At 37.4% G+C, this 15,638-nt stretch overlaps 1 protein-coding gene across 1 annotated transcript in view; it reads right to left on the reverse strand.

Moving 5' to 3' along the window:
* The window catches only part of PIK3C2A (phosphatidylinositol-4-phosphate 3-kinase catalytic subunit type 2 alpha), a 123,386-nt gene that overhangs the window by 37,269 nt on the left and 70,479 nt on the right, over window positions 1–15,638 (reverse strand). The window contains exons 9-15 of the mRNA XM_019036387.4: window positions 15,211–15,354; window positions 13,852–13,900; window positions 13,559–13,769; window positions 10,957–11,079; window positions 8,290–8,457; window positions 1,678–1,789; window positions 1,164–1,309 (exon numbers count right to left, since the gene is read on the reverse strand). Of these exons, the coding sequence (XP_018891932.4) occupies window positions 1,164–1,309; window positions 1,678–1,789; window positions 8,290–8,457; window positions 10,957–11,079; window positions 13,559–13,769; window positions 13,852–13,900; window positions 15,211–15,354 (953 nt within the window). The remainder of the gene's footprint in view (window positions 1–1,163; window positions 1,310–1,677; window positions 1,790–8,289; window positions 8,458–10,956; window positions 11,080–13,558; window positions 13,770–13,851; window positions 13,901–15,210; window positions 15,355–15,638) is intronic.

Raw genomic sequence — 15,638 nt, forward strand, 5'->3', positions numbered from 1 at the left:
TTTTAATAGTTACATGGTTCTCTACCAGATAAATGTACCTTAATTTAATCCCTATTGATGGACATTTCCAATCAATTTTTCTTTTTCTTTTTTTTTTTTTTTTTGAGACAGGGTATTGCTCTATTGCCCAGGCTGCAGTGCAGTGATGAGATCATGGATCACTGCAGCCTTGACCTCCTGGGCTCAAGCAATTCTCCCACCTCAGCCTCCTGAGTCGCTAGGACTACAGATGCACAACACTGTGCCTGGCTACTTTTAATTTTTTTGTAGAGACAGGGTCTCACTATATTGTCAGTGTTGGTCTCCAACTCCTGGGCTCAAGCAATCCTCCCACCTCAGCCTCCCAAACTGTCAAGAGTACAGGCGTGAGCGACCATGCCCAGTCTCTGAACAGTTTTTCAATAATCCAAATAAATACTGCAATGAATATTCTTGACTCCATAAGCAAATATAAAAGAGTTTTATATAACTGCAAATGGCACTGCTGGGTCACAGAATATACACATTATAACCTTGTAGATTTTGCCAAATTGCTCTCCAAAGGAGACATAGCTTTTCATACTTCTGCAAATAGTATAATTCCCATTTTATGTATCCTTATCAACACTTTTCACAAGGTATTTTAATTTTTGCCACTCTGATGTGTTAGATGGTATCTTGAATTAATTTATATTTCCTTGATTACTGAGAAATTGAACATCTTTTCAGATTGTTTAAAAGTATTGTATTTTTCTAAAAAAATTGCTTGTTCATACTTGGTCTCCTTGACTACTGAGTTCTTGGTCTTAATCTTATTAATAAGAAAAAGTTCCTTACGGTTAAAAAAATCTCTTGATATTTATTGTAAATATAGTTTCCAGTCTATTGTTTGCCTTTTGTTTAAGTAAAAAGGTTTGACTTGACAAATTTCTAAAATTTTATGCAGTTATGTAGTCTTTTTATATAATTTTAAAAATAAGTTAAATACTAGCTGGCCCTCGAGACAAAAATTTTGTAGATTATTAAAAAAAAAAAAGGAAAAAAAGTAAGTTAAATAGAAAACTTTCCACACCAAGAAAGCTGATGATAAATCATGAACAGAATCAGGTTATTTAATGTATGCCTTAACTTGACTTTTACATTACAGGAGATACTTAGCCCAAAACAGAATAAACAGAACATACCCAAGTGATGAGTCTTTATGAAGAATATCAAGAAGTTTCCCTTTTATATCATTCTCTAGTGTTTCTAAGTTATGTTGCTGTATAATGCTTCTGTCAACTTGAGGAGTTGTATAAATAATATCAAATGCAGGAGAAGGAAAATCAACCTTTAAAATTTAACAGAAATTGGTCAAATTACAGTCTACGTATTTGCCACATTAACCTCTTTGTCTTTAAGAAAACAGATTTTTCTTAGCAATCGGGGTGTATTTACATTGAATATTAAATTAATGCTTCTTGTTGCAACTGATTACCATTGTTGGTAATTCTCAACAGCACATACATATTTCTTGGGATAGGTACAGTACATGTTTTACTGCTTCTCAGAAATATTGATATTAAAATAGAAGATAGATCCTGAGACTAAAACAAGATCAGTTAGGTTTCTTTAACAACCCAAATCATGGTATACACACACACATTTTATGAAGAAATTTAAATGTACACCTCTCTACATGTCAAGAAGTACCATTACCTGTAGCACTATTCTTTCCATGACATATCCTTTTTTGGTAACTGTTCCAGGAACAGAATTTGTATGTGATGAAGTCCAAAGATATAGAAGTTTAGTTCCACATGTTAAAAACCTTCATGGATGTAAAAAGAATAATGTGATTTTCATTTTAAAAATCAATTCAAAATTCACAACACATGTAATGTATTTGAAAAGTTAGTATGAGATCAACTAAATAAAAAGGATATCTTTAAGAACATATCAGAAGGATTCACTCTCCACACTGTACTGAAACTTTTCAGGTGTAGGGTAAATGTATTGAAATGTAGGGTGGGAACAAAGAGAGGGAGAATTAAAGGGCATTATCTTGGGGAAAATGGTGTTGAGGACAGAACACAAAAAAGGTAAGGACTCAGAAAACAACTTCTAGAAATAGGAAGGTTAAGAATAGTCTTTGAAGATTTTCTACAAAGAAATATATCTCAAGGTGGTGGTTTGGATTACAGAACTGCTTCCTGACTTTAATCATTAGATCAAAAATACAAGCCAAAGAAAACAAAACACTTTTTTTATTTTGTTTTGTTTTGAGACAGGGTCTTGCTGTCACCCAGACTGGAGTGTAGTAGCACAACTATGGCTCAGTGCAGCCTTGACCTCCCTGGGCTCAGATGATTGTTCCATCGCAGCCTCCCAAGTAGCTAGGACTATAGGCACGTGGCACCATGCTCAGCTAATTCTTGTTTTTTTTTTTTTTTGTAGAGAAGGGGTTTCGCCATGTTGCCCAAGCTCGTCTTGAACTCCTGAGGCTCATATGATCTGCCTGCCTCAGCCTCCCAAAGTGCCAGGATTACAGGCATGAGCCACCGCACCTGGCCAGATATGAGAAGTTTTATCTGTTTCCTAGACTAGGGGTCTACCAACTTTTTCTATAAAGAGCCAGAGAGTAAATATTTTAGGCTTTGTGGACCATAAAGTCTCTGCTGCAAGACTAAATTTTCCTGTTGTAGTTCAAATTTGCCATGAACAACATATAAATGTATATGCATGCTATGCTCTAACAAACTGTATTTGTATTTATAAAAAGAAGCAATGGACTCAAGTATGCTGACCCTTGCCCTAGACTACTAATTTATGGCCTACTCAATCAAAACATCCTTTCAAAGATATTGACATATCTTTACACTGAAGAAATTTCTGAAAACAACGTAAGATATACAAAAGCAGAAAACTATAGTTTGTCAAATCTTTGTTCATTTTATTCAAACAGCAAATATCTTTACCAAAACTAGACTCCAGTTTTAAAATTTTCTCTTGACAAACAGGCTTTGAATCTTTGATACATTATAATCCATCATATATATATATATATATATATATATATATAAGGGGATGGGCCTCACTCTGTTGCCCTGGTTGGAATGCAGCAGTGTGATCATAGCTCACTGCAGCCTTGAACTCCTGAGCTGCTGGAATTACAGGTGTGAGCCACCACACCGGGCTGTAGTCCGTTATGTCTAAGAACCGCCCTTACTTCCAACTAGACTTAAGGCAAATCCTGATCATATTATTTCATCTACAAATACTGTTATATATCTCTAAAAAATAAAGTTTCCTGTAATAAGTACAACACCATTATCCCTCCTAAAATAATTAACAATAATTACTTAAGACCATAAAATATCTAGTCACTATTCAAATTTCTCTGATTGTCCCATAAATGATGCTTTTTTAAAAACAGTTGGTTTGCTTAAAACAAGATCCAAGCAAGGCCTAACACTTGCATTTGGATGTCTTTTTTTTTTTTTTGAGACGGAGTCTTGTTCTGTCGCCCAGGCTGGAGTGCAGTGGCACAATACATTTGGATGTCTTTTTAAGCATCTTTTAATTCAGGGTCAGCAAACTCCAACCTGCCTTTACAGAGTTTATTTATAGCCACGTGTAAACAAACTGGCCTTCACACCTGGCTTTGTAAGTAAACTTTCACCAGACATAGCCATGCTCATTTGTTAATGTACTGTCTATGACTGCTTTTGCATTTGTGACAGAGTCTATATGGTCTGCAAAGCCTAAACTACTTTTATCTGGCACCCTTTACAGAAAAAGTTTGTTAACTCTTGTTTGGTCTCCTTCTCTTTTTTTCTCCACTTGCTATTTATTTGTTGATGATACCAGGCCTTTTGTTCTGTAGAATTTTCCATATCCTGAATTTTGCTGGTTATACTCCTCTGGTGTCATTTAACATGTCCTCCTGTATTTTCCATAGAGAAGAAGTTAGACCTAGAGGCCTGATTTGATTCAGATTTAGTTCTTTGGCAAGAATACTTACTATTTTGCCGTTGGTATTGTATACTACTTCTAATTCTATCAAATTAAAAGGTACACAACTCTTTGGGTTATCTCTCTGTGATGTTACTATTGATCAGTTTAGTTCTAGTGCCATCAGTTTAAGCCATCAATTATGAAGTTGCAGAAAAACTATTTAATGGTTTTAGGAAGGCATTTTCACAGATTTTAAGGTTTTAAAACAAAAAACAAAAAAGGCGGCACTGATGATCACTGCTTACATCAATGGTTCTCAACTGGGAGTGATTTTCCTTCCAGCAGACATTTGGTAATTTGCAAATAATTTTGGTTGTAAACTGAGGGGGACAACTGGCATCTAATGGGTAGAATCTAGGGATGCCACTAAACATCCTACAATGCACAAAACAGTCTTCCACAACAAAAAATTATTTGGTCTGAAATGTCAATACTGCCAAGATTGAGAAACTCTGGCCGAAATCTATTATTTCAGCATGAGTTGCAAAATTATAATATTCTAATTCTATCATTCCTTCTGCATCTATTATCTAAAGATTTTCACTGTTTTTTTTGAGATGGAGTCTCGCTCTGTCGCCCAGGCTGTAGTGTAGTGGCGCAATTTCGGCTCACTGCAAACTCCACCTCCCGGGTTCAAGCAATTCTCCCGTCTCAGCCTCCCAAGTAGCTGGGACTATAGGCACGAGCCACCATACCTGGCTATAACTTTTTTGTATTTTTAGTAGAGACAGGGTTTCGCCATATTGGCCAGAGTTGTCTCAAACTCCCGCCTTGGCTTCCCAAAGTGCTGGGATTACAGGCGTGAGCCACCATAACGGGCTAGCTAAAGATTTTCTATAAAAAAAACTTTGTCATATCAATTACTGCTAGGCACGGTGGCTCACGCCTGTAATCCCAGCACTTGGGAGGCTAAGGCAGGTGGATTGCTCGAGGCCAGGAGTTCGAGACCAACCTGGCCAACATTGCAAAACCCTGTCTCTACCCAAAACACAAAAATTAGCCAGGCATGGTAGCACACACCTGTAATCTCAGCTACTGTGGAGGCTGAGGCATGAGAATCACTTGAACCTAGGAGGCAGAGGTTGCAGTGAGCCAAGATCATGCCATTGCACTCCAACCTGAGTGACAGAGTGAGACTCTGTCTCAAAAAACAAAAACAAAAAAAACTTTGCCACCTCAATTATTTAGTAACCCTCAGAAATAACTGTAAAGGAAAGACAGGTTAACTGCTTAATTCTGTTTATATGCCAGTTTTCAGAAAAATTAGTTAAGAACTCATTTGTGTTGGACATGGTAGCTCACGCCTATAATCTAGGATCGGATGGCGGGAAGATCGATCACTTGAGGCCAGGAGTTTGAGACCAGCCTGGGCAACAGTGAGACTCCATCTCTACAAAAAAAAAAGTTTTTTAAAAAAGAACTCATTTGTTATTAAGGCTGAATGAAATGCCTTTGAGTCATTTGGCTTCAATAATAGTGACCATTAGGTCATATAAGATTGCATCTTCAATGGAAATTATTTCATAAAGAATTTCAAGACTAGGATTACTAATCATTATAACACAGTGGTTAACTCAACTATATTATACACTGTTTCTCTACATGACACTTTGTTTCTCTACATGTACTAATGTAGAGAAACAAAGTGTAATAATAATAATCATCTCTCTTAATCATCTTCCCTCTTAATTTCTGAGTATTCCTTGAACGTGAAGTCCTAACATTACCAAGATCGCCTGCACTACTTGGCAGTCTCAAGCTTAATACAATCTATTCACTATTTTAACAGCAGAGTGTTGGATGCAAACTATTTAAATGTCTAGCAGAAGTCAACTGCCCTTCACTTGATAGTCTCTTGAATTATGAAAGAATATTATATCATTTATCTAACAAAACCATTTATTACTAGACAATAAAAGTGGCAAAATGTGATAGTTCTCTAATTATGCAAAGACTCCCGGTGCTTTCAAGAGCAAGAAGGTTTTCAGAATTTATTTATAAAAATTAATGATAATGATGAAATTGTATTTAACTTTCATATAACTGCTCTCTGACACTAATTTATCAAAGACAGTGGTGAATACAATTCTTCACAGTATATAAGCATATTCTGTTTTAGAGTAGTAATGTATTATATTTAACAAAAGGTTCCTAATACACACCATTAACAGTAATCCCTTCAACTGCCTTTCTTTAGCCTTTGGTAGTTCAAAATTATGTCAGGTATTAAAATCTGAACCCACCGAAATGTAGAGAACAAAAAATCTTATACTGCCTCTTCAAATACGGGGGAAGCGACTAAAATAAAGAAAAATATTTTTAAAATAAATGTGTTTTTTTTTTTCTTTTGGAGACAGTCTCGCTCTGTCACCCAGGCTGGAGTCCAGTGGCGCAGTCTTGACTCACAGCAACCTCTGCCTCCCAGCCTCAAGCAATTCTCTTGCCTCAGCATCCCAAGTAGCTGGGATTACAGATGTGCGCCACCACACCTGGCTAATTTTTGTACTTTTAGTAGAGATGGGGTTTCACCATGTTGGCCAGACTGGTCTCGAACTCCTGACCTCAAGTGATCCACCCACCTTAGCCTCCCAAAATGCTGGAATTACAGGTGTGAGCCACTGTGCCCAGCCAATAAATGTTATTTTTAAGCACATGGGAAAAGAATATTTCAAGAACAAATTTGTCAAGTCAGTGTTTTGAACATCCTATTATTGTCAACAGATGATTACTGGCAAATCAAGTAGTGTACTTGCCATTTAAGAAGAAAAAGTATTAGATTAGCAGAAATTTTCATTCTCAGTATTTGTTTTAAGTTAAATAGATCTATTATTAAAGCATTTCCCAAACTGTCCCAAGGGACACAAGGTTTCAAAAGATATATTCTAGAACAACAAAAAAGTGTCATGGTATCAACTAAGTTTCAGTATGTTAATATAGGGTAATAGTTCAGAATGTAGACCCTGTAGCCAAACTGCCTGGTTCAAATCCCAATTCTACCACATACTAGCTAAGTGCCCTGGGGAAAGTCACTTAATCTCTGTACTTTGATTCCCCCCACTCCGTAAAAAGGGACAAAATCACCACTTATTTCATAGAGCAGTTGTGAGAAATGTAAGGATACCTGTGTAGCACTCAGATGAATACCTAGCACATAGTAAGTGCTATATAAGTGTTTGTTATTATAGTAAATATATTGCCATAAGACCCAGTTAAATAGGCTTCTTGACTACAAAGCTTTAGGGATGCTTTTTTCTTTTTTTTTTTAATTTTTCTTTTAGAACTTTAGAGATGCTTTTTTTTTTTTTGGCAGGGGGTGGGGAGGGGCTCACTGAAACCTCTGCCTCCGGGTTCAAGTGATTCTCATGCCTCAGCCTACAGAGTAGGTGGGATTACAGGGGTGTGCCTCTATGCCCAGCTAGCTAATGTTTATATTTTTGGCAGAGGTGGGATTTCACCATGTTGGCCAGGCTGTTCTCAAACTGCTGACCTCAAGTGATCTGCCTGCCTTGGACTCCCAAATTGCTGGGGTTACAAGCATGAGCCACAGAGCCCTGCCTAGAGATGCTTTAATATGCCAATGTGCATCATCTATTCTCCAGAATGCACCCATGTGCTGATGTAACATATCCCGAACTTACCCAATTATTTTTCCCTTTGGAAAACTCTTGATCATCTCATGAAACATTCCTTAAAACATAATTAAAATATTCAGCTGAAAGGCCATATAGATTATACTATCCCAGTGGCTATTAACAGACACCAAGCTCAAAAGAAGTTCCTTTACCCCTAAGGATAAGGGAAAGAATCCCTAATAGGGTTTTGCATACTTGTGGGATGTATGGCAATTAAAGACTAGGGGCATTTGGCAGTAAGGGATAGATTAGTAAAGAGAATTAAGGAAAGGAATAATGTGCACCTATAGATTCTCTGAAACTGGAGAAGAGTAGGAAAGAAATGGGAAAAGGAAAAACGAAGTTCTTTGGTTAACATCAAGGGAACTTACAAGACTGTGGTATTATGTCAACAATGTAGTACTTTATATAAACGACAGTCATTGGCTGCTGCTTTTCTCCATGGAACAGTGAGTGGCAAACAAAGCTGTGCATACCTATTCAGATATGTTTAGAATATAGCAGACTAACTTTGATTTCCTCTAATCTGTGTCTCTGAACTGACCTCCTTTTATCACATTAGAAAAACTGAAGAGGCTCATTCACTCATCTATGCTCCTCCCCTCACCTCCTTGTCATCTAGCCAATTCTGATGTGCAGATGTGTCCACAGTGACTCACCATTACAATTCGGTAATACTTACCGTTTAAAGTCAAAAAGAGGTAAAGAAACTTTGCCCAAAGCTTCTGGTCCCTTTCTCTGCTTATTAGAATCAGGGGAACTTCCACTGCTCTGATTTAAAATTCCAAAAAGAGTAAGGTGAAGAACTGATTCTAATGGCAATTGTGATATCTGGATAGGAAAAATGATTCTATGGGGGGAAAAATGTATTAATAGAACAAATTAGATTGAATGATTTTGAAATTTAACACTTTAATGAGACTGACAGTTTTAGGTATTGTATTTAACCTTTCAAATAATCTTTATTTTGGTATTTTTATTTTATTTTATTGAGATGGCGTTTTTGCTCTGTTGCCTAGGCTGGAGTGCAATGGCACGATCTTGGCTCACTGCAACCTCCGCCTCCTGGGTTCAAGTGATTCTCCTGCCTCTGACTCTCGAGTAGCTGGGATTATAGGCACCCACCACCACGCCCAGCTAATTTTCGTATTTTTAGTAGAGACGGGGTTTCACCATGTTGGCCAGGCTGGTCTCAAACCCCTGACCTCAGGTGATCCACTCAGCCTCCCAAAGTGCTAGGATTACAGGCGTGAGCCACCACGCCAGCCTCACATAATCTTTAATACTGAGTAACCTTTAGCTAAATAGAAGTCTGGCTAACTTGTCCTATTAACAATTTTAAATAAATTTTATTAACAGTATAAAATTTCAAAATATAACATTTCTTTCTTTAAAGACTTGCAAATGCCTTTGAGATTTCTAGTGTCAATTTCCAGGCAAAATAATATTAGTCATTTTTATTTCCTTTTGGAAAAACTAGATGAATGTTTATGAGAATTTCTGTTTTGGGATGTAAGAATGCACACAAACATATATAATAAGTATATACACAAACAGCCTTCCTTCCTCCTTCCTTTCCTCCAGCTCTTCCCTCCCATGAAAAAAAGAAAAGTATATACACCAACAGACATATGTTTACCAATGCATTATTTTTTTAAGTCTGAAAGAACACTTGAAGTCAACAGTAGGCACTCTGATAGCAAATGTTGAAAAAAGAGTGACACTTTCTACTTATATGCATTTTTGTGTTATTTGATTGCTTTCACAGACATGTATTATTTTATAATATAAAAGAAAATAAGACAATAGGAAAACATTTAATAAATGTGGAACAAATAGTAAAAAGTTCTGCAACTGTATATCTGCCTAAATAATGAGAGTTCCCTTAGTTTAAAAACACTATTCTAGGCCAGGCACAGTGGCTCACACCTGTAATCCCAGCACTTTGGGAGGCCACAGTGGCTCACACCTGTAATCCCAGCACTTTGGGAGGCCAAGGTGGGCGGATCACCTGAGGTCAGGAATTCAAGACTAGCCTGGCCAACATGGCAAAACCCCTTTTCTACTAAAAATACAAAAAAAATTAGCCAGGCATGGTGGCACACACCTGTAATCTCAGCTACTCGGGAGGCTGAGGCAGGAGAATCACTTGAACCCGGGAAGCTGAGGTTATAGTGGGCCAAGATTGCACCACTGCACTCCAGCTTGGGTGACAGAGTGAGACTCCATCTCAAAAAAAAAAAAAAAAAAAAAAAAACACAAGAAAAAACACTATTTAAAAAATATGAATAGTACAAAATATCATCTTGTACATGGATTTAAGATAATGTTTTTTCGGCTAGACGCGGTGGCTCACGCCTGTAATCCCAGCACTTTGGGAGGCCGAGGTGGGCGGATCACCTGAGGTCAGGAGTTCAAGACCAGCCTGGCCAACATGGTGAAACCCCAACTCTACTAAACATACAAAAAATTAGCCAGGCGTGGTGGCACATGCCTGTAATCCCAGTTACTCAGGAGGCTGAGACAGGAGAATTGCTTGAACTCGAGAGGCGGAGCTTGCAGTGAGCTGAGATCATGCCACTGCACTCTAGCCTGGGCAACAAGGGCAAAACTCCGCCTCAAAAAAGTAAAAAGATAACTTTTTTCGTTAAGTGTTGATTAATCTAAGAGCCAGAATTGTTATATGGTGTTACAGAATAAATACTGAAGCAAGCAATGCTATAAAATACCGTCTTTCTATAACTTTCATTCCTTTCCACAACTATAAATTTATATCTTTAACTTGACAAAGTCTAAAAAGAATGGTATGTTTTTGTAATTTCATAATATAAAGGCTTAAAAGGGTATTTCATTTTTTTTTTTTTTTTTTTTTTTTGAGATGGAGTCTTGCTCTGTTGCCTAGGCTGGAGTGCAGTGGCTCAATCTCAGCTCACTGAAAGCTCCGCCTCCCGGATTCATGCCATTCTCCTGCCTCGGCCTCCCGAGTAGCTGGGACCACAGGCGCCCGCCACCACGCCTGGCTAATTTTTTGTATTTTTAGTAGAGACAGGGTTTCACCGTGTTAACCAGGATGGTCTCGATCTCCTGACCTTGTGATCCGCCCGCCTTGGCCTCCCAAAGTGCTGGGATTACAGGCGTGAGCCACCGCGCCTGGCCGGTATTTAATATTTTTTAATGAGAATTTCAGTCTGTTCTATAAAATCATATCTAGAAGAGATCTTAAGACATAAGTCAGAAGTTAATGAATTTCAATGAAAATTGCAATAAAAATTAAAGCTAGGATGCATACATTGGAAAAAATAAACAACAGGACACACTGAAAGAATAAAAAGCCAGAAATTTCACTTACAGTTCATCCCATTTAATAAGATAGAAGAAATTCTTGTAAGTGCCAACCTTCTTTGATTGAATAGGTTTAAAGAGATCCTTTCCATTGTGAGACAGTGAACATATCAAGTAGTATTTTTCATAACTGAGAAAAGAAAGTTTAACTTGATTTCTATCATGATAATACAAATTAGTTAACTAATACAAATACATTAGCAGTTCTTCCTCCAAAGAGACTAATATCTGAAATAATCTGGTCACCTTTCATTTCAATTTTTAGAAGTCCATCTGAAATTTAACCACTGCAAATTCTATGAAAATAGAAAAGAGGTTTGGTAAAGGGGATAAAAAGGGGAATGTAAGTTCCTAGGTCCCAGTTTAAAGCATGGTCATAATAACACCAGCTGGATAATTTAATTTTGTGCTCAGTTAGTTATTAGCTTCAGATTTTAGTTGAACAACACTGAATAACGTATTTATTCATTTCCAGGTAGAAAGAGTACAAACATTACCTTCCCTAGGTGCATTTTCCTTTGCTAAGCTACTGAAATAGAGTCAGCTAAGCATGTGCCTGACTTGCATCGAGCCAATCTTCCTAGTCTATTGGGAGTCTTCCATTTATGGGGACAGATGCTATTGTATTCTCTCATTAGATTGCAGTGACTCAGCCACTAATTGCCAAGTACACAGCTGGTTGGATACAGTCAGGTAATCTTGTAAAGCAGGAGTCTTAGATTCAATAAAATTGTATTCTACTTAATCTAACTTACTGCTAGCCTTACATGTTAACCACTCTGTTCATATATACAATTTATTTATCATTCTAAATTTAATTCAAATCAAATTTCGTTGGTTCACACAATACCCCTAAGCAAACTATTTGGTTATTTTTCTCAACTTTTTTCCATTTACTCCTATTTATGTCAGCATTTTATTCACTTACTTTCTATTTTTTATCACCGTTTTCTGTATTGTCTTCTACTGGGTATTTGTTCACCTCATTAGTGACCCTATGTATATTTGTGTGTGTCTGTGTACAAACACGTGTGTGTGTGTGTGTGTGTGTGTGTGTGTGTGCCTATGGAGAATGTGAAGATTATTATCCCTGTAATGAAATACCTTCAGATGCCATCAATATCCACTTAAATGCAAGTTCCAGAAGAGTACAGGTTTTTTGCCGCCTTGTACTACTGAATCCCCGGTACTAAGAATACTGCCCACAGATGGCACTCAATAAATATTTATTGAATAAATTAAAACATCACTTTTAAGTCACTAAATTATTATATTTTAATCTAAAGCCCAATTTAAGCAAAACTTAGGTTTGATATTTCTTCAGTAGACTTTTTTATAGCATTAAGCTACTATAAAACTATTTCACTAAAAATATTTCTGACTTTTCAGTTCATACATTGATTTTCAAATAAAGTAAAACTGGCGGCTGGGTGTGGTGACTCATGCCTGTAATCCCAGAACTTTGGGAGACCGAGGTGGGCAGATCACTTGAGGTCAGGAGTTTGACACCAGCCTGGCCAACAAGGTGAAATCTCGTCTCTACTAAAAATACAAAAATTAGCCAGGCATGGTGGTGCGCACCTGTAATCCTAGCTACTGGGGGGGCTGAGGCACAAGAATTGCTTGAACCCTGGAATCAGAGGTTGCAGTGAGCCGAGACTGCGCCACTGCACTCTACCCTGGGCAACAATGCAAGACTTCATCTCAAAAAAAAAAAAAAAAAAAAAAAAAATAATGAACGAACACCGGTCTTAAATTGCCTAATTAACTGACATTTGCTCTGTTTTCCTACTATATTTGCTCTGTTTTCCTGCTATATTTTCCTGCTTTTGGTATGTAAAGAGCTACATTTTTTTTACTGGAAGTGCTTCAAATACCTCTGTAATTTTTAAGAAAATAACAAAGGTATCTGCTGGTTAGTCATTTAAACACCAAGATAACTGGTTGCTGACATTTTACAAGATCAGAATAGTTGCTAGATAAAGTTGCACATATTTTCTTTTTATTTTTTTGAGACAGAGTCTTGCTCTGTCACCCAGGCTGGAGTGCAGTGGCATGATATAGCTCACTGCAGTCTTCATCTCCTGGCTCGAGCAATACTCCTGCCTCAGCCTTCTGAGTAGCTGGGACTACAGGTGCACACCACCACTGGCTATTTTTTTTTTTTTTTTAATGGAGTTTAGCTCTTGTTGACAAGGCTGGAGTGCAATGGTGCAATCTTGGCTGACTGCAACCTCCACCTCCTGGGTCCAAGTGATTCTCCTGCCTCAGCCTCCCAAGTAGCTGGGATTACAGGCATGTGCCACCACACCCAGCTAATTTTGTACTTTTAGTAGAGACAGGGTCTCTCCATCTTTGTCAGGCTGGTCTCGAACTCCTGACCTCAGGTGATCCACCCGCTTCAGCCTCCCAAAGTGCTGGGATTACAGGCATGAGCCACTGTGCCTGACTGGCTAATTTTTTTAAAATTCTTTTTAGTAGAGATGAGGTCTCATTGCCAAGGCTGGTCTCCAACTCCTGGGGTCAAGCAATCCTCCCACTGTGGCCTCACAAAGCCTTGGGATTACAGGTGCAAGCCACCATGCCTGGCTGCTTAAACAGTTACTTACTTTGATACCCAATTACTTGAAATTCCATGAGCAGCAAAAACAGTAAACTGGAGCTGCTCTGTTGTAGTCCATGCTTCCTTGACACTCTTGCTACTTTGGGCACAGTCTGTAGGACTCCTACCAGAATTTGCATGGAGTCTGAGAAGATCGTAAATTGCTGCAGTTAATTGGTTTATGCTTACTTGAACAGGATTTTCAGGATTAAGTGAGCCTAGATTAAAGAAAAAAAAAAGTTAATAGATTCTCTGAAAAGGAGACGATTATTGCTAAAATTTAAAGATTTAAACACATACCCCTAGTTGAACTCTTGCTAGTGTCTTCTCCTCCAAACAAAGAAGTCACCTACACATGCACACACACACACAATAGTCAGAAAATTGCCTACGACATAATATAAAATGTCAAATACTATGTCCAAGAAACTCTTTCCAGGGGAAACCTCCCAAGTATCTACAGAATTAATAAAACGATAAATAAATAATGCAAAAAGAAAGGGAAAACCACAAATCAAGATTATTTTTAGTATTAAGAAAATCAGAATAACTAAAAACTACTGTGAAATATCACAGAAACACAACAAAATCTGCTTGGTTAATACTAATTTGAAATCTAGAAGTGAACAAGTACAGTATTTTTCCATTAGTTGCTCTAAAACAACATAAGAATATCCTTAAAGAAAAAAATCTAGAACTCTTTATTACCACTTGGTTGGTGACTAAAAAAAGTGCTTATAATTATCTAAACTGACTCCCCTCCCATCTATTGTCTGCTCCTTTATCCATCAAATGGGTAAAATAAATAGAAGCCTCAGACAAAATTAGGTCCATGGTAGTTGATCACCTTCAAGTAATTTCATATGTGTGTGTGTGTGTGTGTGTGTGTGTGTATGTATATAAGTTTCTAAAAAGAAGCACATAAAGAAGTAGAAAAAAAGAAACCCACATCTCTACATACCATATGGATAGGATCTTTCTGAGAATGCATGGACTATGTTATCTTCTAGATATCGAGGGGCACATCAACATAACTTTTCTATCCTTTATATTTATCATGGCCTGTGAGATGCACCCCTTCTTTTATCCTTGCAATTAAAGATATAAATGTCTCTATTAAGCAAGTTAATTAAATCCCCTGGAAATGTCATGAGGGACAGCTTTTATTAAAAGCAACAGTATAATCTAAAGGGAAGGCCCCTAACTTGGCTGCTTCTGAGGCATTACAGCTGAGGCCCTTGGTCTTTTCTACAGGGAGTATTAGCCACTTCCCCCACTGATTATCAGTGATTAGAACTTCCCTCACTGATAATCAGGATGCTTCCACCCCAAGGGAGAAGTGATAGTTACTGTCCTCCAGGTCTTCTAAGCTCAATATCTATCCTTAAACCCCAAACCAACTCATTTATGCCAGAGGTCCTCCTCTATACACAAAGGGTTCACAGTTTGACATCCACCTGTTGAATGTCAACTCTCATAAAGCTCTTCCAAGGCAGCCCAACTTCTTACCAAGGAATCCCCACCTAACCAAGTAAGTGATTCAACCCAAAAGTAAAAGCCAAAGTTAAAATGACAATATTTTGTCTAGGATAAGGCAAAAATCTCCTGTTTAAGTACATATTTGCATGTAATAAAATCCTAGTTACCAAAAATACTCACATCAGCAGTTTTACTCCTTGGAAGATTAATTGCTCTCTTTAGCTTCTTTACTGATTCTGTAATGGCAAGAGTCTCGACACCATCTAAAGCACTACAGATTTTTCTTACAGCTTTAATTACTTGATCTACTGCTCGGTGCTGGTTCTTTAAAAATAAAAAATAAAATAAAAATAGGTAGGTGAAATTTAAAGGACCAATTCCAGAGACGAAGTCAGAAACTAGATATCTTAGATATCCCTAACAGATATCCTCTACTCTTTTGTGATGACAAAGAAAAAAGATAGTTTTTCAATTGTATAGTTTATTTCAAAGTAGGAAAAGGCAAGGCCGGGTTAATTTTCACTTCGTCTGACACAATTATTCATATGCAAATTGCTATTAATTTTACATTAGAATCAGAAGTAGAAGCATAAATTAGTAGCAAATCA

This window comes from Gorilla gorilla, chromosome 9, assembly GCF_029281585.2.
Source record: "Gorilla gorilla gorilla isolate KB3781 chromosome 9, NHGRI_mGorGor1-v2.1_pri, whole genome shotgun sequence".
NCBI lineage: Eukaryota > Metazoa > Chordata > Mammalia > Primates > Hominidae > Gorilla > Gorilla gorilla.